Source organism: Canis lupus, chromosome 20, assembly GCF_048164855.1.
Source record: "Canis lupus baileyi chromosome 20, mCanLup2.hap1, whole genome shotgun sequence".
Lineage (NCBI taxonomy): Eukaryota > Metazoa > Chordata > Mammalia > Carnivora > Canidae > Canis > Canis lupus.
Window position 1 is genome coordinate 25964141 of NC_132857.1, and position 23798 is coordinate 25987938.

Consider the following 23798-nt stretch of genomic DNA (forward strand, 5'->3'; position numbering starts at 1 on the left):
TTAAGAATTTAAAACTTAAAAAAAAAAAGAATTTTCAGGATGCCTCACTGGCTCAGTTCAAAGAGCATGCAACTCTTTATCTCATGAATTTGAGCCCCACATTGGGGATAGAGTTTAGAGTTTACTTAATACAAAAAAAAAATTTTAAGAATTTTCAAATTTCAACATCAAAGCAATAAATATTCTAACTGGAAAAGAGGCCAAAAAAATGAAGAAATACTTCAGCAAAAAAGATATATGGATGACAAATAAGCACATGAAAAAACGTTCAAAGCACCTGCCCTTTGGGAAATGCAAATTAAGACCATGATCCAATATCACTATACACCTATCAGAATGTCTAAAATATAAAATTGTGACAGAGACATCTGGGTGGTTCAGTCAGTTGAGTGCGTGACTCTTGGTTTCAGCTCAGATCATGATCTCAGGATCGTGGGATCGAGCCTGGCTTTGGGAGCTCAGAGCTTAGCAAGGAGTCTGCCTGAGATTCTCTCTCTTCCTCTCCCTCCACCCCTACATAGCCCCACTCTTGCATGCTCACTTTCTCTCTTTCTCTCAAATAAATAAATAAATAAATAAATAAATAAATAAATCTTTTAAAAATATATAAAATTGTGACAATACCAAATGCAGGTAAAGATTCTGAAAAACACACATTGTTGAGTGTGAGATTGTAAAATGGTACAACTGCTCTGGAAAATAGTTTAGCAGTTTCTTAGAAAACTGAACACTCAACTGCCATATGACCCAGCAGTTACAACCCTGGGCAATTGCATTTGTCCCAGAATAATGAAAATTTAGGTCCACCCTAAAACCTGTATATAGATGTTCATAGCATCTTTACTTAAAACAGCCTAAAATTAGAAATCACTTGGATATCTGTCAGTGGGTCGAATGGTTGAACAAACTTGTACATCCATTGCATGGGATACTAGTAAGCAATAAAATGAATGAGGTATAGATCTCAAGGGCATTTGGCTAAGTGAAAAAGCCATCCTCCAAAGCTTACATACTGGTTGCTGTAGTGGTTACACAAATCTACACATATGATAAAGTGATGTAGAATCATATATACACATTATACCGAGGTTATTTTCCTGGGTGTGATATTATACTATAATTCCATAGGCTATAACCACTGGGTAAAGGGTACACAGGACCTCTGCATTACAGTTACAATTCTCTGTGATCTATAGTTATTTCAAAATTTTATTTTATTTTATTTTATTTTTTTTGTTATTTCAAAATTTTAAAACAAGTTTTTTAAAAGAGTTATTTATTTATTTTAGAGATGGGGAGAAGAGCAGAAGGAGGAAGACAGGCAGACTCAGGCAGACTCTGCACTGTGTCCACCATTCTCTCATCTATGTCTTTACTAATTCATTTCTTTAACACTTAACTAAAGTCTATATAAAGCATGGTTGCTGCCTTTGGGGGAGACAGTCAGACAACACAATGTATAAGGGACCACAGTAAATGCCACGACCATTGTCCGTACAGAGCACGTTGGGAGTGAGACAGAAGTGGATGTCAGTCCTTGCAGTGATGGTGTCACATAAGACTTGCACAGAGGTTGTAATGCTTGAGATGAGTCTTCAAAGTTATTTTCACCTATGTTAGGGTCACCTGGGTAATCTAGGATAATCCCCCTATTTGAGATCAGCTGATTTGCATACTTATTCCACCTGCAATCTTAATTCCTCTTTGTCATGTAAAATAACATATTTGTGGGTTTCGGGGATTAGGACTTTGTTGTCTTTTGGAGGCCATTACTCTGCCTCCCACAAGAATAGAGTCCAGACCTTGATTTTAAGCCAGAGCAGACATTGTGGACACTTAGGAAAGGACTGTCTATCCCATAACTGGTGCTGAGAAAATTACTTATCCTTACAGAAAAAAAGAAATTGGATTCTAAAAGTTCTGGATCCCATTCTCCGGTATGTTCTCATTACCAAGCAATTTCTCAGATATCAGCAACATGTCCTACAATTCAGTGCAATCCTCACGCTCTCCACCTGGAGATAGCATCAGATCCCACAGGTCAAGGGCTCAGTCCTACAAGAGTACCCTTGTTCTTCCACTTCAGACACTAGTCACAAGCCAGAGGTACTTCTGGTCAACCGGCTATAGATTGGAGGTTCCAACAAACTCCTGCCTTGGGTTCAATCAATTTGCTAGAGTGGGTCTCAGAACTCAGAGAAACATTCTACTGACTAGATTACCGATTTATTATAAAAGGATATAACTCAGGAACAACCAGATGGAAGAGATGCACAGGCAAGGTATGCAGGAAGGACCACAGAGCTTCCATACCCTGTCCTGGCTCACCACTCTCCCCAAATCTCCACGTGTTCACCAGCCCAAAAGCTCTCTAAACACTGTCCTTTGGGTTTTTACAGAGGCTTCATTATGTAAGCCTGACTAAATCATTGGCCACTGGCTATTAAGCCAGCCCCTGTCCCCTCCCTAGAAGTGGGTTGGGGCAGCCCTATCCCTGGGTTACCTAGGGGCTTCCCAAAAGTAATCATTAACATAACAAAAGAAACTTTTTATCACTCTTATCACGGGACGTTCCAAGAGCTTTATGAGCTCTGTGCCAGGAAAGGGTCAAAGACAAAATATATATTTCTTATAAATCACAGTAGCACAGATTTTTATCTACACAATACACAAAAATCATTCCCAAGTGCAATAAAAATTTAATGTCAAAAGAAAAGCTATAAAACATTTAAGGATAACATAGGAGAGTAACTTTGCAACTTGGAGGTAAGGATGTCCTAAAGGCAAAAAAATATAAACCATACAGGACAAGATTGATAAATTTGTCTAATGAAAATTAAGAACTTCTGTTCACCGAAAGCATCTTAAAGAGATGGGACAGGCCACAAAGTAGGAGATGATACTTGTGATAAAGTGGGTGACAAAGATTTAGTATGCAGAATGGGGGCAGTGCATATATATATATATACACACATACATAGAAATGTATTTTTTTTACATTATTGATTACATTAAAGAGCAACAGCTCAATAGACACATATTTTCCACATTAAAGGAAATACCAATGGCCCACAAATATAGACAAGGTGTTCACTTCATTAGTGATCATTAGTCATCAGAGAAATGTAAATTCAAATGACAGTAAGATTCCATTCCATATCCATCAGCTTGTCAACAATGTCTGAGGATGCCAATCTTTAGAGCTGGCTAGGATGTGGTGTAGTGGGAACATTCATACATACTGTTAGAAGTTTTTCTTAAGATTTATTTATTTTAGAGAAAGAGCAGGGGACAAGGGCAGGAGGAGAGGAAAGAGAGTCTTAGCAGACCACGCAGATTGCAGAGCCTAAGTGGGGCTCCATCCCATGACCCTGAGATCAGGACCTGAGCTGAACCGAAGAGTCAGATGCTTAGCCAACTGAGCCACCCAGGAGCCCCACTGTTGGAAGTCTTACATGGTAGAATAGCTTTGGAAAACAATTTGGCACACCTAGGGCCCAGGGATGCCACACCTCAGTCCTACACCCCAGAGCATAAATTCACACTAAACGGGGCAAAAATCTAAGGTGTGACAATGGTTTGTGGCCTTCCAAAAGCCATGGAAAATAACAAATATACAGTATATTCGTGGTATTAATATTTCATGGGAACAATTGGGAAAACAATGTATGAAAGGCTTTTTAGAGGGTAATAATGAAAAAGAGGTTGAGAAACACTGTCTAAGGGGAAACTCTGGAACATGTACCTAGGAGGTATGTGGGTATGTTTGCAATACCATTATTCATACCAGCAGCAAGACAGAAAAGCACCCACTGCTCTCCAGCAGTGAAATGGATGTGTAAAATTTGACATATTCATAAAATGCAAGTCTGTCCATCAGTGAGAATGAATCATTCACAACTATATAAGCAGTTGAGTAAAAAAAAAAAAAAAAAAAAAGTAAAAATCAAAAAATCCAGCCAAAGCAGAAAACCTACTAGATGGTCCCATTTATATAAGGCCAAATTATGCAAGATTCAACAGAAATAAATACTAAAACACACCATGGGTGTGATTTATAAAAATATTGGATAGCTCTAAAAGAAAGAGAGGGGAATACAGTTGGAGTAGGTCATGCAGGTGGTTGAATTCTAAGATTCGAGTATTTTTCTTTAGCAGAATAAGTACTATGGGAGTTCATTTTATTAATTTCCAAACTATGCTTCAATGTACATACTATATATTTCTTTGGATACATATATATTTCACAATAAATGGTTAGCATTATTCTTATAGGCCATCTACTATACCTGGCACATTGGTAGATGGTTTTGAATTGAATTCAGCTGGAGGGGACTCTTGAGTGTCCTACTCTTACAGATATTTCTGTTTCCTTGTTTAGGGAGATAGTGGAGATTGAAATGGTAGGTGATTAACAGTGATGGGGCAAAAGTCGGCCTGTGCATTCTTTCAACCAGATCATGATTTGCAGTAAAAATGGTTTGAGAAACTAGTTCCCAGGTCTTCTCCCTCCTCTCAAAGTAGTACATTTATCCTGAACAGGTTCATCTCCTTCTCTACCTGTTCCCCTTCCTCAGTTCCTATTTGCCAGCTGGTATCTCTCCTTCCAGCTATCCCTGATGGAGTTCTGGACACAGCCATCCGTGCTGATGAGGCGGGGAGTGAGGAGGACCTGTATGAAGACATGCACAGCTCCAGTCACCACTACAGCCACCCCGGAGGGGGTGGTGAGCAGCTGGCCATCAATGAGGTAGGGTCAGGGCTGCATGGGTGAAGGGACGGGGCTGGGACAGATGGTCTGGATGTCAAGGTGAATCCAGCATGCTCACACAGGCTGTCCACAGTCTCTGTATTCCAAGCAGATGGCAGTGGCTCCCACATGCACACAGCACAGTTTCAGCCTATGGCTCTCACTTACCCAAATACAGGACCTGCCTCTCTGCCCTCCTGAGCCTACAGAGAACCCAGAAGGGCAGGCATGACCCAAGACCTATGATGAAAGAATGCTGGTCTGTCCTACCCTATGACAGCCCCGTAAGCCATCCTGGATGAAGCAAACTCTTCTTGGTAGAATGGAGGTCACAGCTTAGCCCACCATCCCTCCAAGAAGTTGTCTGGGCAGGATGGGAAGCAAGGGAAGTGAAAATTAATTTTTCTTTGACTCCAAGAGCTCAAAAACCATTGTGGTTGCTATGACAACCGTGTGCAAGTTTGTTTGTTTGTTTGCTGGTCCTATCTAAACAGAAGAAATTAGGGACAAACTTCATCTAGGCAAGACTGGTTCCTTTTGCATTCTCCAAGCACAGAGAAATTTTGAGACCTTCACTCCTCTCTTTTTCTCACTTGTGCTCCTATTTTCTTGTCCTCTTCTTTTTTACTTAATTCAGTGGTGGGGCAGGGCATGCCACTAAACATAATGTGGTCAATAACCCACATCCATAATACTACATTCTCTTCCTGGTCATGAGTTACCGTGTATTTCTGCCTCATCAAAACCTGGATCTGACCCCCAGGATCTTGCAGCACCTCAGGAGGGATGGATTTACAGACAGTCTGAATCAGTGAAGGGCAGGTGGGCTTCTCAGAACCCCTTGAGGAGTGTGCTATCCTCATTACCTACTCAACAGATGGGTACAAACTGTAAATGGTGGATGAACTCTTCTCCGAGGTCTGGGTCTGAATAATGATTTAAAACAGTCATTAAAAAATGCTTTATTCAGCATCCATGATGTGTTAAGTAACACATATCCAAGGAAGTTGACTTTTCTAATACATAAGTATATAATAGTATACAATTGAATTCCAATACAATAGTACTCTTCGATGACTATTTTGAATGAAAGATGTTCTAAAATGATGTTATTTAACCTGAATGCACAGATAATGGTTTATTTTTTTTTTCCTTGAAGTATTGGGCTGCTGTCCTCAGTGTTGGGCCCCAGCCCTGGTGGTAGGCAGCATGGTGTAGGGGGTAGAATCTGAGCCCTGGGGCCTCCCAGACCTGAATGGGAGTTCCTCCCTGCCCAGGACCATGTGTGGAGCTCTGAGCAGGTAAACCCTCTGAACACTGGTTTACTTAACTGTAAAATAGGATAGCCATCAGGTTACCTGAGAACTGACTGAATTACGTAAATAACCCGGCATGTGGTGGGTTCCCAGTAAATTTCCAGCAATGAGAATGATAACAAAGAGGGAATATTCACACACAGCTTTTGGGACGATGAAGAGCTTTGGTGTTACTTGATTGGCCGTCGGTGCTATATGGCTAGAGTTCTGGTGTCTGTTTTTCTTAGCTGCGTGTCTCTTACCTGATGGTGAAATTCTGGTCTGTCACATTTTGCTGCTGGTGAGGAGGTGCCTTCTGAGGCCCTTGACAAGGTTTTCATCCTATGCTTTGAATGAGGGAAGCCCAGGGCCAGAACTCTAAAAGAACAAAAAGGCTCTGGCAAACAGCACCTTTCTGAGGGCAATGAAGGCAATTTAGATTATGAATGGGATAGCACCTATTTGGGCTACTTAGAATTTGTTTCCTATTTGGTTCTAAGGCCTCTCTTGGTATTTGAGGTTCCTTCATAGACCAGGTGGTAATGTTGTTGCTTATGTTTAGAGCACTCAGTGATCCCAGGGTACTGGTCTCTCCTGGACGTGCCTCAGTGGGGAAGGATGTGTCACATCACAAGCAGGGCAGCCACGTCAGACTGAGGAGTCCCTTTCCAGGGACACAGTGAGCAAATGCAGGTTGGAGACTGGGCTCCTGACTTGGTCAGTGGCCACCAGGCTGTTCTTCTTCATGAGACACACCAGCACTTCGAGGTCCTCTTTCAGGCCAGTACAGCATAAAGGACAAGGCCTGATTTGGAGGCTGCCAGCCCCATATCTTACCCCCATCCTGCCACTAGCTAGATACCCTCCCTCAGGGCCTCAGTTTCCTCTTGTGGGGTGGATGTGGCACCTGAGTCCCACCAGCAGCTGCAGGAGGGTCACTGTGCCCAGGTGTGTAAGATACTCAGGAAAGGCAGCACCTGTTGTGATTTGTTGGCAGCATTAAATAGATCCACTTTATCAGAAACTGAAGAGACATAAAAGGTGATTCTCCAATAACACGCTAGTTCCCTTGGCCTCCTAGAGCTGCGAAGTCCCACTGCACATCCCCTGAACCCTCTGACACTCACCACTGCTTCACATATATGGCAAGAAGACTTGCTAGGTCAATGTGAGTTTCATACTTAGAGATTATAGAAGCAACACATGTCAAAGAGAAGTCCATACTAAAGAATATTTATTTGCTTTAATATCACATATTCACTTGTACTTTTAGATACATGTGAATATCATATTCTAAACTGTGACACTCTCTTGTTTGTATTGACTTCAGAAGGAGAGACCACATCTCAATTTCCAAGCAGAAGGGAGCTCCTCTGGCCCAAAGAGCAGTAGATGCAGGGGAGAACAGTGGCACACTCTGGTATTCTGGGTACAGAAGAAAGGAGTACATGTGCCCACAAACACATGCACCTGAAGATCATGAGTGTGATGTGCGTTTGTGTATGTTGTATGTATGTGACGTATCTAGTGAGTATCTCATGAGTGTCAGGCCCTGGGATTTAGGACTGTGGTGGTAGGGAGCAGGCCATTCATGGATGTGCCCTGACAGAAGCAAGCAGGGACACAGTATCATGTTCATTCTGTATTCCCTGCATCTCACTCCTGCCTTGCACCTCACGGTAGTCCAGCCCCTGTTACATGAGTTAACTTCAGTGCCTAGAAGTGTCCCATCTTGTTCAGCATTGTCCCACTCAGTGCCTTGCCCAGATGCCCATGACCCAGGCCTGGGCCATTCTGCCTGGTTCCTCACCCTCTTCCCAGCCTCTCCTTTCCTCTCAGAGCTCTGAGTATGCCCTGCTAGGCTGGGTTGTGCTCCCTACAGTCAGGCCTGAGGGCATCCTTAGCCCAAGCATATTTTCTGGAGTTGTAGGCAGAAAGGAGGCGGTGTCTTTGGAAGATGTTATTCTCTTTTCGTTTCCACCCAGCTAGCCCCTGCTGTCTGCCCAGTTATGAGTTGGGACCAGAGGAGGGGAGGACATGGCTCCTGGCTCAGAAGTCTGGGGTCTTCTGATGCCCTCTCCATTGTGCTGTGGATGGCAGTGTCTCCCAGATGGGCCAGGTCACAGCTGCATTACAGGAGGGCACATGTGTGGAGCTGGTCTTGCTCTCAATTCTGCCCACCGCCTGCATGACTCTGAGGGCCTTGTCATGTTCAGGTCTACTCCAAACACTGTTCTGATGTCCCTGGTCCAGGAGGGCAAGCTGGGGACTGGGGACCATTCCTGGATCCTCTTACTGAGAAGAGATGAAGTTTGAACTAGAGGGCAAACAGACACAAATCTTGTCCTCCACCCTGGAGCTCAAAGCATAAAAGGAGCTCTACCAATAATTAGGCCAGCAGAGCAGGTGGGAAGTGAGACTGTCCTGGCCCACTAGGCCATAGGGTCACCCGAGGATAGAAGGATAGAAGACAGTCTTGCCATCCTCAAGCTCCCAGGAATTCTCTGTGGAACACTAAAAGGACATTGCAGGACACCAGACCAGCTCATGACCACCATCCATGAAGCTAGTCTGACATTCTCTCCAGGTATTTCTGTCTTCCCCAGGACCTGTGACCCTGGGTATTCATCCTAAGGCCTGACCTGGCTCTTATACCCCTTCCTGCACCAGCTCGAGAGAAGAGCCTGATACCAGCCAGTGCTCCAAATCCCTCTTGCATGCATGCCCTGTTGTTGGTCAACAACTGTATTTGACTCTCCATAAGGTGGGGTAGCATCGGCTTGCAGACTCCCACGGCCAGGACTGCAAGTTGTCCAGTGGCCAGCATACCCAGAGCAGCTTCCTCTTCCCTCTCCCAGACACAGTCCCCCATAGCCCAAGGACACTTATGTCCCTGTTCCATCTCCCTGCTAGTCCTGCTACCTTGGCAGCCTGGGTGGGCCACTTCCTGCAGCCACCTCCACTTACTCTCCCCTCCCTGGTATGGAATTATCAAGCTTGAATCCCTCAAGGGCCTAAGGCTTTGCTTTCAAGTCATGAAACACGTTTAAAAAGGATGTTTCCACTGTGTTCCCTGCTATATACCCATTTCATCAGAAGTTAGAGTCTGAGTGCCTCCAGGTAGGGCAGAGGGCACCTCTGAGTTCTTGATCCCAGTCCAGGTTCAGATGTTCTTCTGCCCCAGGTTGGTCAGCTACAGGGGAGACACAGAGGCCTTATCCCAGAACTGGGCCTTGGATGAAGCCTTAAACATGCCCCAGGAGGCCAGTACAGCAGCAGATAGAGTGCTACAGACTCACGGTGCTCAGCACTGCACTGGCCAGTGGAAGTTCCCCAGAACTTCCTTCTGTCCCTTCCTCCTTGTTATCTAATGGCTTTGAAACCAAGGGGCACAATAAAACATCTGGCCCCAAGTCAAGGCTTCCAAGCCACACCCTATCGGAATGCATGCCACACAGCCTTACCAGAGGAGTCCTGGTATTTGGGGTGGCAAGGAGCCTTGGATGCCTTTTCTTCCCCCACCATTCCCCTGAGAGCTCAAGGGAGCAAATCTTGAGCCTTGTTTCCTGAAAAACTGAAGAGATGGAACAGAGAGAAAAGTTTCCTCTCACAACCAGACAGATGGGACCAGGCTGAACCTTCAGATCTGAGGAAGGCAGCCAGGTTGTCTGGATATAATCCTGACCCTCCCCTGGCACACACACAGGTACCCACATACACAAATACATCCCAGCATTTGCTTGGCATGTTCAGTGGGAGGGTGGTGCCCACAGGTGCACTCATCTATACTCACTTACAGGCATGTTACTGACCCACACATGGAAACCTGAACATACAGAAACAAAGTCACCCACATGTGAACACCCATCTCTGCACATATTCCATGATTTCTGCCTAAGGAGGCACAGTGTTGAACATGGAACCTAGAAATCTCTACTCACTTCTTACCTGCTTTTAAATCTCCTCGGCTCCCTCCACTGCAGCCTTCTAACCCATCAGAGGGGCATGGTGACTGTGACAGAGCTCACTGTTGAGACACCTGCACATGAGCTTTGAGCCCTACAGCATTAAGTTTGCAGCCTCTGTCAGAGAGACAGTGGAAACTCCTGCATAGCTGACATAGGGTTTTTAAATTTTTTAAAAAGATTTTATTTATTTATTTGAGAAAGAGAGAGAGAGCATAAATGTGGGAAGGAGCAGAAAGAGGAAGAGAAGCAGACTCCTCACTGAGCAGGGAGCTCTACTTGGGACTTGTTCTGAAGACCCCGGGATCATGACTTGAGCCAAACACAGACACTTAACCGACTGAGCCACCCAGGTGCCCCTGCCATAGGGTTTTTTGTGTTTTTGTTTTTGTTTTTGTTTTTGTTTTTAAAGCTGCTTGGGGAATGCCTGGGTGGTGGTTGAGCATCTGCCTTGGGCTCAGGGTGTGACGCCGGGTCCCAGGATCGAGTTCCACATTGGGCTCCCTGCATGGAGCCTGCTTCTCCCTCTGCCTGTGTCTCTGCTTCTCTGTCTCTCTGTGTCTCTCATTAATAAATAAAATTAAAAAAAAAAAAAGCTGCTTGAACCACATGCAAAAGAATGAAACTGGGCCCTTACCTCACAACATACACAAAAATCTACTCAAAATGGATTAAAGACTTAAACCAAAAACCTGAAACCATAGAACTACTAGAATAAAACAGAGAAAGGCTTCTTTTTTTAAAATTTTTTATTATTTTTATCTTTTTATTTTTATTTTTTTATTTTTTTCAGGGAAAGGCTTCTTAACACTGGTCTGGGTAATAGTTTTTTGGATATGATACCAAAAGCATAGGTAATGAAAGTAAAAATAGGTAAGTGAGACTACACCAAACTATAAACTTCTGTACAGTGAAGGAAACTGTCAACAGAGTGAAAGGGCGATCTGTGGAATAGGATAATATATTTGCAAACCATATATCTGACAAAGGATTGATATCCAAAATACATTAGTAACTCATACAACTCAGTAACAAAAAAAAAAAAAAAACAAAAAAAAACAGATAACTCATTTTAAATGGACAAAGGACCTGAATAGACATTTTTCAAAAGAAGATATACAAGTGGCCAACAGATATATGGACAGATGTTCAACATCATTAATCATCAGGGAAATGTAAATCAAAACTACAATGAGGTATCACATCTCTTTCAATGCCTATTATTAAAAAGACAGAAGATAAGTGTTGGTGACAATGTGGAGAAAAGGGAACCTTTAGAAACTGTTAGTGGGAATGTAGATTGGAAAACATAATGGAAATTCCTCAAATAATGTAAAAAGAATAATTTGATCCAGATGCTCCAAAAGAAATGAGATCAGGATCTCAAAAAGATATCTGCATTCCCATCTTCATTGCAGTATTATTCACAGTAGCAAAGACATTGAAGTGACCTAAGTGCCCTTTGATGGGATGACTGGACAAGGAAAATGTGATGTATATACCATGGACTATTATTCAGCCTTAAAAAAGGAAAGTCCACTATTTGTGATATCATGGATGAACCTGGAGGTTATTATGCTAAGTGAAATAAGCCAGACATAGAAAGATGAAAAATGCATGATCTTACTTATAAATGTGTAATCTAAAAGTCAAACTCACAGAAGCAGAGAGAAGAGTGGTTGCCTGGAGCTGGGGGAGGGAACAATGGGAATATGTCAGACAAAAGGATACAAGGTGTCTGTTTTGCAAGATGAATAGGTTCAGGAGATTTAATGTGCAGCATGGTGACAACAGTTATCAATACATTGTTGTGCACTTGAAATGTGTCAAGAGGATAGATCTTAAGCAGTGTCACCACACACAGACACACAACTGGTAACTGTGTGAGGTGAGAGAGATGGTAATTAGCCTGATTGTGGTGATTATTTCACGACGTATACCTATTTCAAAATCTCAAGTTGCACACTTTAAATATACACAATTTTTATTTGTCCATCATACCTTAACAAATTTGGGAGGAGGCAGGGATAAGCCAGCTGCTTTTCCAAAGGAACAAAATGTGGCTGTGATGGAGAGGTCCTGAGTGAGGAGCTTCTCGGAGCACCTCCATGTGGATGACCTACGTGCGTCCTGAGCTCAAGTCCTGACTCCAGCATCCCTGGATCCCTGTGCGACCTGATCTTTCAGCGCTGGGCTTACTCCTGCGCAGATCCCCTGGCCCCGCGCGGCTCCGCGACCCCCGCCCTCGCCGCGAGCATCACCGCGGCCCCCTGCGCGCGGCGGCCGTAGGCAGAACCGCCCGTGCGCGTCGACGTCCCCCGACCGCCCACCACCAGAGGCGCCCGGAGCCGCCCCGAGCCGCGCGGACTCCCGGGCCTCCCCCCCCTCCCCTCCCCTCCCCTCCCCCTCCCCCTCCTCCCCGGCTACCCCGCCCCGCGGCGGGCTCGGTTGCCAGGGCTGCGGGGCCTGGCGACGCCGCGCGCACGTCGCGGCCGAGCCGAGAAGCCCCGGGCCGGCGAGCGCCGCGGCTCCGCCCCCGCCCCCCCCCCCCCCCCCCCCGGGTCCGGCCGCCCGGCTCCCGCCCTGTCGCCGCGGGATCTCCGGGCCGCGCGGAGCCGGGAGCCCGGGCGCCATGGCCAGGGTCCCGCAGTCCCGGCGACGCCCCGCGGCCCCCGGGAGCGCCCTGCGCGCCCTGCTGCGCTGCAACCTGCCCCCCGGCGCCCAGCGCGCGGTGGTCTTCGCCGTGCTGGCGCTCCTGGTCCTCATCAACGTCGTGCTGACATTCCTGCTGGCCTTCCGCTGACCGCCCGGGCGGCGCCGCGGGGAACCGCGCAGTGGTGAGTGGCGCCCGCGCTGCGCTCCTCCGGCCGCCGCGCACCAGCCCCTCCGGCCTCGGCCTCGGCCTCGGCCTCCCAGGGGCCGGCGCGCCCCAGCCCGTGCGGCCCCCCTGAGCCCCGCACCGGACCCACCCTGGGACGCCGCCCCCACCGGCCCCGGGCACTGAGGCCGGGCCTGCGGGTGACTCAGGGCATGGTGACACGGGTGCCGCAGGCCTTTCCACCTGCCCTTCGTGCCATGTGCGGTGTGTGTAGGGCTAAATGGTGCATCTCCGTGCACCTGAGGCAGCAGAGGCTGTTGTGGCCACGGCTGCGTGCTTGTCTGGAAACTGTACATGTGACTGTGTGGGAGAGGGACTGGGGTGGAAAATGTCTGGGAAGATGAGTCGGCTCCTCTTTACATGTCATCTGCAGCTGCTTTCCCCATTTTCAGTCTTAGGTGTCTCCATCAGCCTGCCCCCACCACAGGCAGAGCCCCTTCTGCACCCCTCCAAGGTAGGCATGCTGGATGTCCCTATCCCCTCCTGTACAGGGACCCAAAGGAGCTGAGCCTCATTCCTTCCCAGACTGTCTGACTGGAATCCTCCACCAGCATGCGTGAGAGAGAGGAGGAGGTGGGGGCAGGGTGGGCAAGGTGGTGGGTAGTCATCAGGGGGACCTTGAGGCCAAGCCTGGCTTCCTGAACCTGTCACATTCTCTAGGGTACAGCAGTGGATCCTGCCCCCTGCCTCCTGCCCCCCACCACAGAGCAGTTCCTTGCCTGCCTGCACCTAAACATCCCCTGTCTCACAGCCAGCTTGTGCTTTCTGCTGCCCGGCCAAGAAAGAGCATGCAAATTCTGCCCCTCAGCCTGCTGGACTTGAATCTGGGCTTCCATGCAGCTGCACATCAGACAAGGAGCATCAGAGTTTCTGTCCAGAAACTCATCCAGTGAGGGCCCTGGTGGCCTCTGGGCTGTCCTGGAGGTAGAATGCATCTCTGACCTCTTGGAGCTATATTTTGTCTTGGTGACATCACAGAAATGATTCATGTCACTGCTCTTACTTGACGGAGTGCTCCCATTTGTGGAGCTATCAAGGAGCTGTGTGGCCCAGGGAGAGCACATTGTCACTGTGCATCAGTCGGAACCAAAGCACAGGGAGTTACAGCTGTGTCTCTGTCACGTACCTCCTGTGCACAGCAAGGTACTGGAACAAGGAAGTGACAAAGGTGACTGCCCCCACCACCAATAAGGGCTTCTGGATGGATGACTGGACAAGGCAGATGTGAGGGCTTGTCCCTAAAGGTGCCCGGAACTTTGGTCTCTCTAGGGAGCCCTACCTCTTTGTCTCATACCTAGAGTCCTTCCTCTGCAGCTGTATAGGAAACCACCTGGGTAAGATCTGTACCTCTCTGCAAGGGCTGGCAGAGAAAGCAGCAGGAGGAGGCACTGGGCCGCGCAAGAGGGCTCATCTGAGAGAACCTGGGGTTAGGAGGAGACACCTGACCTGGTTAATATTAGTAGGGCCCAAGCTGGGATGGGAAATGGTGGGAAGCTGGGCTGCATGGGCTACGTCTGCATTACATCCTCCCTGCCTGAGCTCTGGCAGTGAGGGGCAGCCTCCATGATGTCCTGGACACCTGCCTGTGCAGCTGGTGTGAACTTAGGATGGACAGAATTCACCTGCAGTATGGCAGACTGTTCTTGAGAGATCAAAGTGTAGCGTGCCATTAGTGAGTGTATAAATGTGTGTTGGCAGGTGCATGTGTGTGTGCAGGATGAGGGGGTCTCAGAATACCTACCTCTCAAGGATCAAAACTACCCAAGTAGCCTATAGTCACGCATTCCCTCCATTGTGATGACACACTTGCCTGAGGTCACACACACCCTCTGTCCTTATGCTCACACTCACACATGGTCACACATACCTTCTGTTATGATGCACCTGCTTACCTGGGATCACTGTCCCTGGACATTCACCTGCATCCCATATTCTCACTGGCCCACCCACACCACCCTTGAGTACTCTGTTTCTTCCTTGTCTTCAGGCAAGATCCCTGGAGGCTAGTAGTGGTAGCCTGCTTGTGTGGAGAGTGCCAGCTATGGGCTGCCTAGTCTAGTGCCTGCTCCCTAGGTACAGCAGCCACTGTCATGTGGCCTCTCTGAGTCCTCTTGTCTCATCTTGTTCTATTGCAGCCAGGAGGTCTTGATCCGGGGGACCAGGCCTTCCTGCAGGAGAGGCCATGCCTGTAGTAGATCTTTTTAGCAGGGATGAGTGCCACGGTCCCTTCAAGAGGCATGCAGTCCCCCAGAAATAACCCAGTGCTTGGTGCCCAGGGTCCCTGGGTGGGCATCAGGAATCTGCAGCTCCTGAATGGCTGTCGCATGTGAGAGTACGTGTACAATAGGCTGTGGATCATTCTGAGGAGTGGTTTCATCAGGGTTTAGAGCAGGTTTAATCCCCAGAAAACATGAACTGGAGGTTTCTGAATGTGCTTACTCAGGCCCTACCCTGAAGGAAGGCCTGAGTGGGTTCTGGTCCCCGAGTAGCCTACCCCACCCCTCACCCTGCCCATTTGGGGACTCAGGGAGGCCTCCTAGCTACTAGAACTCTCAGCTGGAGACCCAGACAGTCCTGCTACAGCCCCGCTCTGGTCCCATTTTGGTCTGAGGAATAGCGCACACACTGCCCTGGGAGCACCCAGAGAAGGCTCCACTGGACCTGAAGCCAAGGGAGGATTCACACTCATGAGTAGGGACAGGAGCAAGCAGCTCAGAGGAGGAAATAGTGTACAGGGTCTGACTGGTGATGCTCTGAGGCCTTGACTGCCAAAGAGCCACCCTGTGGCTGTGGAGGCCAGAGCCAACACTTGGTCCTAGCAGAGAAGGGCAGGGATCTCACCTCTTGTATAGCCCCCAACCTACGCCCTCCTCTTGTCATAAGCCCCAGAGGCATTCGTTCTTCATGGAGCAGAAACTGAGCCCACATTATAGGAAGGCAGGCATCAGCCCAACAAGAAATGGAGCTCTAAGAACAAGGCTGCTTGGGGCATGGGGGAGGGAGGGAGTCCCCCTTGGGGCAGGGGACCATCTCTCCTGATGGGAGGTCCATTACTGTGTGGGAGGAAGGAAACACACCAAATTATTTCATCAGAAAGAAATTAATATAAAGAATTGTGAGCCAGGTATAAAGTGCTTGACTCCATAACCAAGTCACAAGAACAATCCTGAGGTATCTGTTACAGAGGTAGCAGCTGCAAGATGTACCTACCTCACCTAGAGCCAGGGAATAAAGGAAAGGAGTTGGAATAATTAAAGCTAAGGATCCTGTGGGGCTTGGGACCTAGGATAGAAGGATAGGTACTGCTCAGCTAGATAGAGCTGGTGGGGACAGCGGGGAGGGCCATGAGACTGGTTCCGCAAGTGTTCAAAACCACTGCGAACTAGATCCAGCTACTGTGATGGCTGGGCACCACCCCTGTGCCTGGAGGAGTGGCACTGTTCTTGCCAGATGAACTCACAGGTAATGCAAGTCCACAAGAAGCCAGCGGGAGGGAGTAAGCCTCTTCTCCCTCCAGCCTTGTGGTCCCCTCCAGTGCCACATTAGGAGAACCTAATGGGGTTGCACAGAAGAAATGCAGCTTTCTGAGCTCAGTCACAGCATCACAGAGCAGAGATGGCAAATGAAACTGAGAGCAATGATTTCATCACTGGCCCAGTAGGTTGGGAGGAAGGTGTGCCCTGTGCAGGGGAGTAACGTGCTTGCCTCTCAGATTCTGTGGCTCACCAGGATTCTAGTGGTCAAGTTCACTTCAGCCTTCATCGTGAGCCCTGCCAGTGTAGACATGCCCAGGGCATAGTCCTGTCCCCTGAAGAATGACTGGCTCAGAGGGAGCCTCCGTTCACTCCTCTGTAACATGAGTCAGGCTCCCCTCTGCAGGGCTTCCAAGGGTTAGAGGGCAGGTGGCAGGAGCACCCTGTCCCATGAGTAGGTCGATGGCAGCTTTAGTCACTGATCTGCCTGTCTGTGGCTCTCTCCACAGCTCATCAGTGATGGCAGTGTGGTCTGTGCTGAAGCACTCTGGGACCATGTCACCATGGATGACCAGGAACTGGGCTTCAAAGCTGGGGATGTCATCGAAGTAATGGATGCCACCAACAGAGAGTGGTGGTGGGGTCGTGTTGCCGACGGCGAGGGCTGGTTTCCAGCCAGCTTTGTGAGGGTATGGCACCCACCTGTGCTTCTCCTATGCCCATAAGGAGCCAACTGGCTCTGCTCAGAACTGCAAACTTGAAACTACTCTGGGGTCTTCCCCCTCCCTGTCTCCACCCTCAGGGCAGTGCCTGGACTGCAAGGCTGTGGGTTGGGGATAGGGTGGGAGGTGTCAAGAAGGCCAGCCACAGAGCTGTGACACAGCCTTCCTCCTGCAAAGCCATCACCAACTCCTGCCTGCTCCCATGCCTCCCTCCAGGGTGCCCTCAGTGTCCAGAAAGGAAAGAGTCAGAAATGATGGTGTGTGGATTCCTCCACAGGGAATCTGCATGTTAGAATTCCATCGCCACACACAACTGAATACCAGGCATTTACTAAACACTGTGCAGAAAATTTGGAGGGTCGTCTCCATGTTAATTTTCACAATGCCCTGGGAGCTGGGAACAGCCACTTACACCCAAGAAAATTGAGGCATGCACCAGTTAAGTCGTTAGCACAAGAGATCCCAGAAAGGGGGCCCGGAGCCTATGTTTGGCAGCCTTTGGTCTCCAAGGAAGAACTCGTGGCGCCATCTCAAAAACCAGGCAGAGGGCAGAAGGGAGGAGATATCCCAGGCCTTGCGGTGCAGTGCTTCTCTTGCCCCAGACCCTGTGGATAATCCTCTAGCCTGTCCTACCCACGGGTCCGGGGTGCCAGAAGGGCTGCACCCCGCATCACTCCGTCACAGCCTCTAGAGGGCTGGCCTGGTGCCAGCGGGCATCGGTTCCCAAAGTCCCTATGGGAGTAAGAATCTGCTCCACTCCCCGCACTGAGGCCAGGACCAGCAGAGCAGGGGGAGGCGGGCGGGCGGGAGGGAGGGGCAGTGGGTGCTGCTGGGTCTGCCCGCCTCAGTTTCCCGCTGCCGCCGCGTGCCGGTCGCGGGGCGCTGACCCTCGGTGGGGGTCGGCCCTGGGGCGCTGACCCCGCGCGCCGCCGCCTTGCAGCTGAGGGTGAACCAGGACGAGCCCGCGGACGACGCGGCTGTGCGGGCCGGGGACGGCGGGGCCGAGGACAGAGGGGCCGAGGCGCAGAGCAGCAGGGACCAGATGCGGACCAACGTCATCAACGAGATCCTCAGCACCGAGCGGGACTACATCAAGCACCTGCGGGACATTTGCGAGGTGAGGGGCGGGGCGGGAGGCAGGGTCGGGGAGAGACCCGACGGGCCGCGGCGGGGGGTGATGGGGCGCGGAGAGGCCTGGGGGGGATGGGGCGCGGAGAGGCCTGGAGGGTGATGGGGCGCGGAGAGACCTGGGGGGGATGGGGCGCGGAGAGGCCTGGGGGGGCATGGGGCGCGGAGAGGCCTGGAGGGTGATGGGGCGCGGAAAGGCCTGGGGGGGATGGGGCCCGGAGAGGCCTGGGGGGGCATGGGGCGCGGAGAGGCCTGGAGGGTGATGGGGCGCGGAGAGACCTGGGGGGGGATGGGGCCCGGAGAGGCCTGGGGGGGATGGGGCCCGGAGAGGCCTGGGGGGGATGGGGCGCGGAGAGGCCTGGGGGGGATGGGGCGCGGGGAGGCCTGGGGGGGGATGGGGCGCGGAGAGGCCTGGGGGGGATGGGGCGCCGGGAGGCCTGGGGGGGGATGGGGCGCGGAGAGGCCCGGGGGGATGGGGCGCGGAGAGGCCTGGGGGGGATGGGGCGCCGGGAGGCCTGGGGGGGGATGGGGCGCGGAGAGGCCTGGGGGTGCATGGGGCGCGGAGAGGCCTGGGGGGGCATGGGGCGCGGAGAGGCCTGGGGGGGATGGGGCGCGGAGAGGCCTGGGGGGGATGGGGCGCGGAGAGGCCTGGGGGGGATGGGGCGCGGGGAGGCCTGGGGGGGGATGGGGCCCGGAGAGGCCTGGGGGGGATGGGGCGCGGAGAGGCCTGGGGGTGCATGGGGCGCGGAGAGGCCTGGGGGGGCATGGGGCGCGGAGAGGCCTGGGGGGGATGGGGCGCCGGGAGGCCTGGGGGGGGATGGGGCGCGGAGAGGCCCGGGGGGATGGGGCGCAGAGAGACACCTGACGGGCCGCGGCCGCAGGGCTACATCAGGCAGTGTCGCAAGCGCGCCGACATGTTCAGTGAGGAGCAGCTGCGCACCATCTTTGGGAACATCGAGGACATCTACCGCTGCCAGAAGGCCTTCGTGAAAGCACTGGAGCAGAGGTTCAACCGGGAGCGTCCACACCTGAGCGAGCTGGGCGCCTGCTTCCTGGAGCACGTGAGCAGGCCCGCCCGGACCCTGCTCCCGACTAGACGGGCCCCCTGCCCCGTCAGTTTCTGCTGGGGGGTCCCCACTCCCCTACACACACACACACATCCTGGCCCCAGCACACCTTAGCCTCCCTCTGCTCTTTTCTCCCATGCCTGCCTCCTCTCAGAAGTCGACCCTGCAGACTAAAGCCCTAGCAACTGGCTGCTCTTTTCCAGAAGCTTCCAGGCCCCACATCCTATTGCCCAACTGCCCTCACCCTCCCGCTGTTCTAGCAGTGTCTCTGCTTGTTTGGGAGAGAAGCTCCTTGGAGCAAGGGTGTCTGGGCATCTGCCTGGAAATATGTGCTTGGGCTAGAGTGAGGAAAAGACAGAGCTGGGCTGGGCCACCTGTTGAGCATCCTCAGAGCTGTTCATAACAGGTTCTGGGCTTTCTCACACAGTGGGAAAATTGGAATTTGTGAAATACTCAGGGCTTACTTCTGATCTAAATGCCAGTGGGCATTCAGCCAAGGTTCATTGGACTGGTCTGGGCACATGGACTCCTTCTAGCTTTGCCTGGTAACGAAGGCACATGTTACTACCTCTCTCCTATGGCAGTCAAATGTGGGGTGGAGCAGAGGATGCCACAGCCAGCCCATCAAGGACAGTGTGGGTTCCTTTCTGCTGTTGGAAAGGCCCTGGCACCTCACTCCAGTGGCAGGAGGAGAACTGGACAGGGAGACCTTAGACTCCCTGAGCAGGAGCCAACGGAGGATAAGAGCACCTGAATGAGTGTGAGATTTGCACCGAATTACTCAGCAGACAGAACTGTGGTGGAGGGAGGGGCAGGCACTTTATCCATATTACCTAGTGTGACTGTCACAGCAAGCCACCAGTGAGCCACACTGCTGTCACCATCCTTTCCCACCTAAGTCCATGAAGTCCTAGTCACTAAAGGGAATACCTGGCCTTCCTCTGGCTCCAGGTAGATGGAATTTTTAAAAAAGGGGTGGGGGGAGGCACTGTGAGTCTCATGCAGGATACACACACAATGTAGACACACCTGTCATGTTGTGTTGAATAAAGTAGCAGAGCAGCCATTCAGGTATGAAATCAGAGCTTTGTGAAGGAGAAGCCAGACACTAGGCTGAGGATGAAAACACTACAGGGGCATAGCCATAGACCCTGGCATCCATTTAACCTCTCTTAATCTCTTTCTCTTCTCTCTCTCTCCCTCTGTTTCTTCTCTCCTCTCTCTCTCCCTACCCCCCCCCGTCTCCTCTCCTCTCTCTCTCCGTCTCTCCTCTTGCTCTCTCTCCCTCTCTCCTCCTCTCTCTCTCCTTTTCCTCTCTTTTTTCTCTCCCTTCTCTTTCTCTGGTTTTTGGCTTTGATAATGCTGCTTTATTAACATCATTGATTTCATAAAAAAACCAGACATATAGTCAAAATATCTGCTGAAGGCCCAGCTGAGAAAGCTAGGTGGTGACAGGGCACACACAAGCCCGAGTTTCCAGAACACTCACATCCCTGTGCCTAATTCCATATAGTGTGTGCCCAGTGAAGTAGGTAGGCAGAGCCAGGGCCCTCTCAGCCCAGCTCCTGAAGGAAATGCAGAGGCTCCTGCTTCCTCTCAACACTGTGGCTGGGTTGCTTGGGTGGCCCAAAAGAGCAGGAGGTCACCATCCTAACCTCTGTGTGCCCCCAGCAAGCGGATTTCCAGATCTACTCTGAGTACTGCAACAACCACCCCAATGCCTGTGTGGAGCTGTCCCGGCTCACCAAGCTCAGCAAGTACGTATACTTCTTTGAGGCCTGCCGGCTGCTGCAGAAGATGATAGACATCTCACTGGACGGCTTCTTGCTAACACCAGTGCAGAAGATCTGCAAGTACCCTCTGCAGCTGGCCGAGCTACTCAAGTACACGCCCCCCCAGCACAGGTAGGAGGCCGCTGGGGTGGGAGACCCGCCTGAGGCTCTTCATACCCTAGGTCAGCCAGTGTGTTGAGTGCAGGTAATGTGGGGGTACTGCTACAGGCACTGGCCAGCGGCACACAGTAAAACAGCCCCCACTGTCATGCGCTGTTGTAATGAGGGAAGAGGACAGAGGTGGGGTATTTAGTTCTGTGTCCAGACAGGTGTGCATGGACAGAGCCCCAGAGGGAAGCAGCTCCGGGGGGGGTGGGGGGGCCTCTCTGCTCTCTGTAGTGCAGCCTTCTCCCATCTTGCTCCGCCCCAGGGATTTCAAGGATGTGGAAGCAGCCTTACATGCCATGAAGAATGTGGCCCAGCTCATTAATGAACGAAAACGGAGGCTTGAAAACATCGACAAGATTGCTCAGTGGCAGAGCTCCATAGAGGACTGGGAGGTGAAGGCCCCACATCTCAGAAAATACCATGGGGCATGGCCCCTGGCTCTGCCCCTAAAAAAATCTAGGAAGGAGCCTAAGCAGGAAGCCATGCTCTTGGGAGCTGGCAAATAGGAACTAGTGGCAGGAAAGCTGGTCCTCTGCCCCATCCAACCCACCTGAGCACTGAGCTACAGGCCTGATGGCCCCTTTCAGGGTCAAGAGAGGAGCAAATGTGTGAAATAGTTGTTGCTCCTAGTGGGGCCAGCCAGCCCAGCGGGACAGGCCAGACCCCAAGTTTTAGTTAGCTCCTGGGACTCCCCACAGAAGGGTTCAGACCTGCCATAGTATGACCAAAAGCATGGGTCAGAGCCTCCTGGTTCCATTCTGGCTTGCACATACCCCTTATATCTGCCAGTCTTGTCTCCTAAAGCACCCAGTGTGCTTGACCTAATGGGAACATTCCTGTCCTCCAAAGGTCTTCCTATCCTGTTCTCTCACCTCCACTCACCAGCCATAAAATGTGATGAAAATACTGGATCCTGGACCCCACCCTAGAAATAGGGAATTAGAATCTCTGGTGGTAGGGCAGAGCAATATGGTCTTTGTTTTGTTCCGGGTTTTTAATTTTCCTGGTGAATGGTTCTGAGCCCCAGCCCTGGCTAAAGACCACTACAAATTCACTTAGCTCAAACTCAGTGGCTGTGAAGAACTCCTGGATGTGGTTTGTATTCCCCAGGAGGAACCGGAAGGGGGAAGGGCTTAACCTGAAAGTTTGAAGTCTGATCGTGGGGCTTCAGGTACTAACTACAGTTAGCTGGGAAAACTTCCTTAGCCCCTAAGAGACAAGGCTCATGGATGACTTCTAGCTAGGTCTAGTTATTCTCGAGAACAGCACTTTCACATCTGATGAAAATATCATGGGAGCCACATAGGTAATTGTATATGTTCTAATAGCCATCTCAAAACAGAAAGAAAGCGGGTGAAATTAATGTTTTAAAATTTTTTAATGTTTTAATTCAATATATCCAAAGTATCATTTCAGAGTGTACTCAACAAAAAATCGTTCGTGAAATATTTCACATTCTTTATATAGTCTTCAAAATTGGTATTCTTTTACTAATATGATAATCTCAGCAGGGATTAGCCACATTTCAAGTACACATGCCACTGGCTGTCACAGGGCCCCATTTTGCTGAGATAGCAACTTATAGGTCAAATGACCTTCTCACCACCCCCAGTAACCCCACCACTTCCTTGGGCTTCAAGAGCAACCCCTCCCTCGGTGGTCTGCTGCTTACTACTTGCCAGTGGAGGCCACAGGCAGGCCAGGCCAGTGGGGAGCCTACCCAACTCTTGATGGAGGCAGGCGGCAGGACCCAGTGGAGGGGGCTTCCAGCGTTGAGTACATTCAGCTCACAGCTCTCCTTGGGGTCTCCCAGGGGGAAGATCTCCTGGTCAGGAGCTCAGAACTCATCTACTCGGGGGAGCTGACTCGTGTTACACAGCCACAAGCCAAGAGCCAGCAGAGGATGTTTTTTCTCTTTGACCACCAGCTCATCTACTGCAAGAAGGTACCAGAGTTGCTCTGCCTTGCTGGGATGAGCCATTTAGAGCAGGATGGAAGGGGTGAAGCTGAGGGCTGGGAGTAACTGCCAAAAAAAAGGAGCCACACAGTGGTGGTTCCTTTCCCACCTTTAGTAGAGCAGGCTCTTCCCTGGTCAGGTCTGTAGGGGCAAGATGAGGGTGACTGCAGAGGGAGCCAAGTAGCCCACGGACCATGGGATGGCCCTTATAATCTGGCCAGGGCCCAGTGCTGTTGAGAATACCCTCCTTCCTGATCTAGCCCCTACTTGCTTCTAAAGCCACCTCTCCTGTCCCTGCAAAACTCAGCTCCCCTTGAGCCCTGGAGTCCTCTGCTTTTGCTGCTTTACTATGAGCTTCTACTTCTCTCAACACATGGCCCAAGGGGCCCTGGGCATGTAACCTGCCTGGCACTGGCCCTGGGCCCAGCCTGGTAAGCCTGGTACTCTTCTTATCATGCAACATGGGCCCTCCCCATGAGACTGTGAATACCTCAAAGACCCTCCAGGCCAGTCAGTAAATGTTCATCAAAGGAACGAGGCTCCTCCATTATAGGTTCAGCAGAGTTGTGGGCCAAATCACACTCACTCTGCCCTCATGAGCTCACCATCTGCTGGGAAAGTGG

At 50.6% G+C, this 23798-nt stretch overlaps 1 protein-coding gene across 3 annotated transcripts in view; it reads left to right on the forward strand.

Moving 5' to 3' along the window:
• The window catches only part of ARHGEF4 (Rho guanine nucleotide exchange factor 4), an 87868-nt gene that overhangs the window by 60086 nt on the left and 3984 nt on the right, over nucleotides 1-23798 (forward strand). Inside the window, exons 1-8 of one of the 3 annotated variants that reach the window (XM_072788666.1) lie at nucleotides 12653-12847; nucleotides 13281-13342; nucleotides 16871-17050; nucleotides 18024-18200; nucleotides 19093-19272; nucleotides 20950-21182; nucleotides 21481-21610; nucleotides 23032-23163. In XM_072788666.1, coding sequence (XP_072644767.1) covers nucleotides 16925-17050; nucleotides 18024-18200; nucleotides 19093-19272; nucleotides 20950-21182; nucleotides 21481-21610; nucleotides 23032-23163 — 978 coding nt within the window. In that variant the 5' untranslated portion in view covers nucleotides 12653-12847; nucleotides 13281-13342; nucleotides 16871-16924. Of the gene's footprint in view, nucleotides 1-4610; nucleotides 4751-12652; nucleotides 12848-13280; nucleotides 13343-16870; nucleotides 17051-18023; nucleotides 18201-19092; nucleotides 19273-20949; nucleotides 21183-21480; nucleotides 21611-23031; nucleotides 23164-23798 lie in introns of those variants that run through there. The other 2 variants (XM_072788665.1, XM_072788667.1) reach the window with 2 other exon arrangements.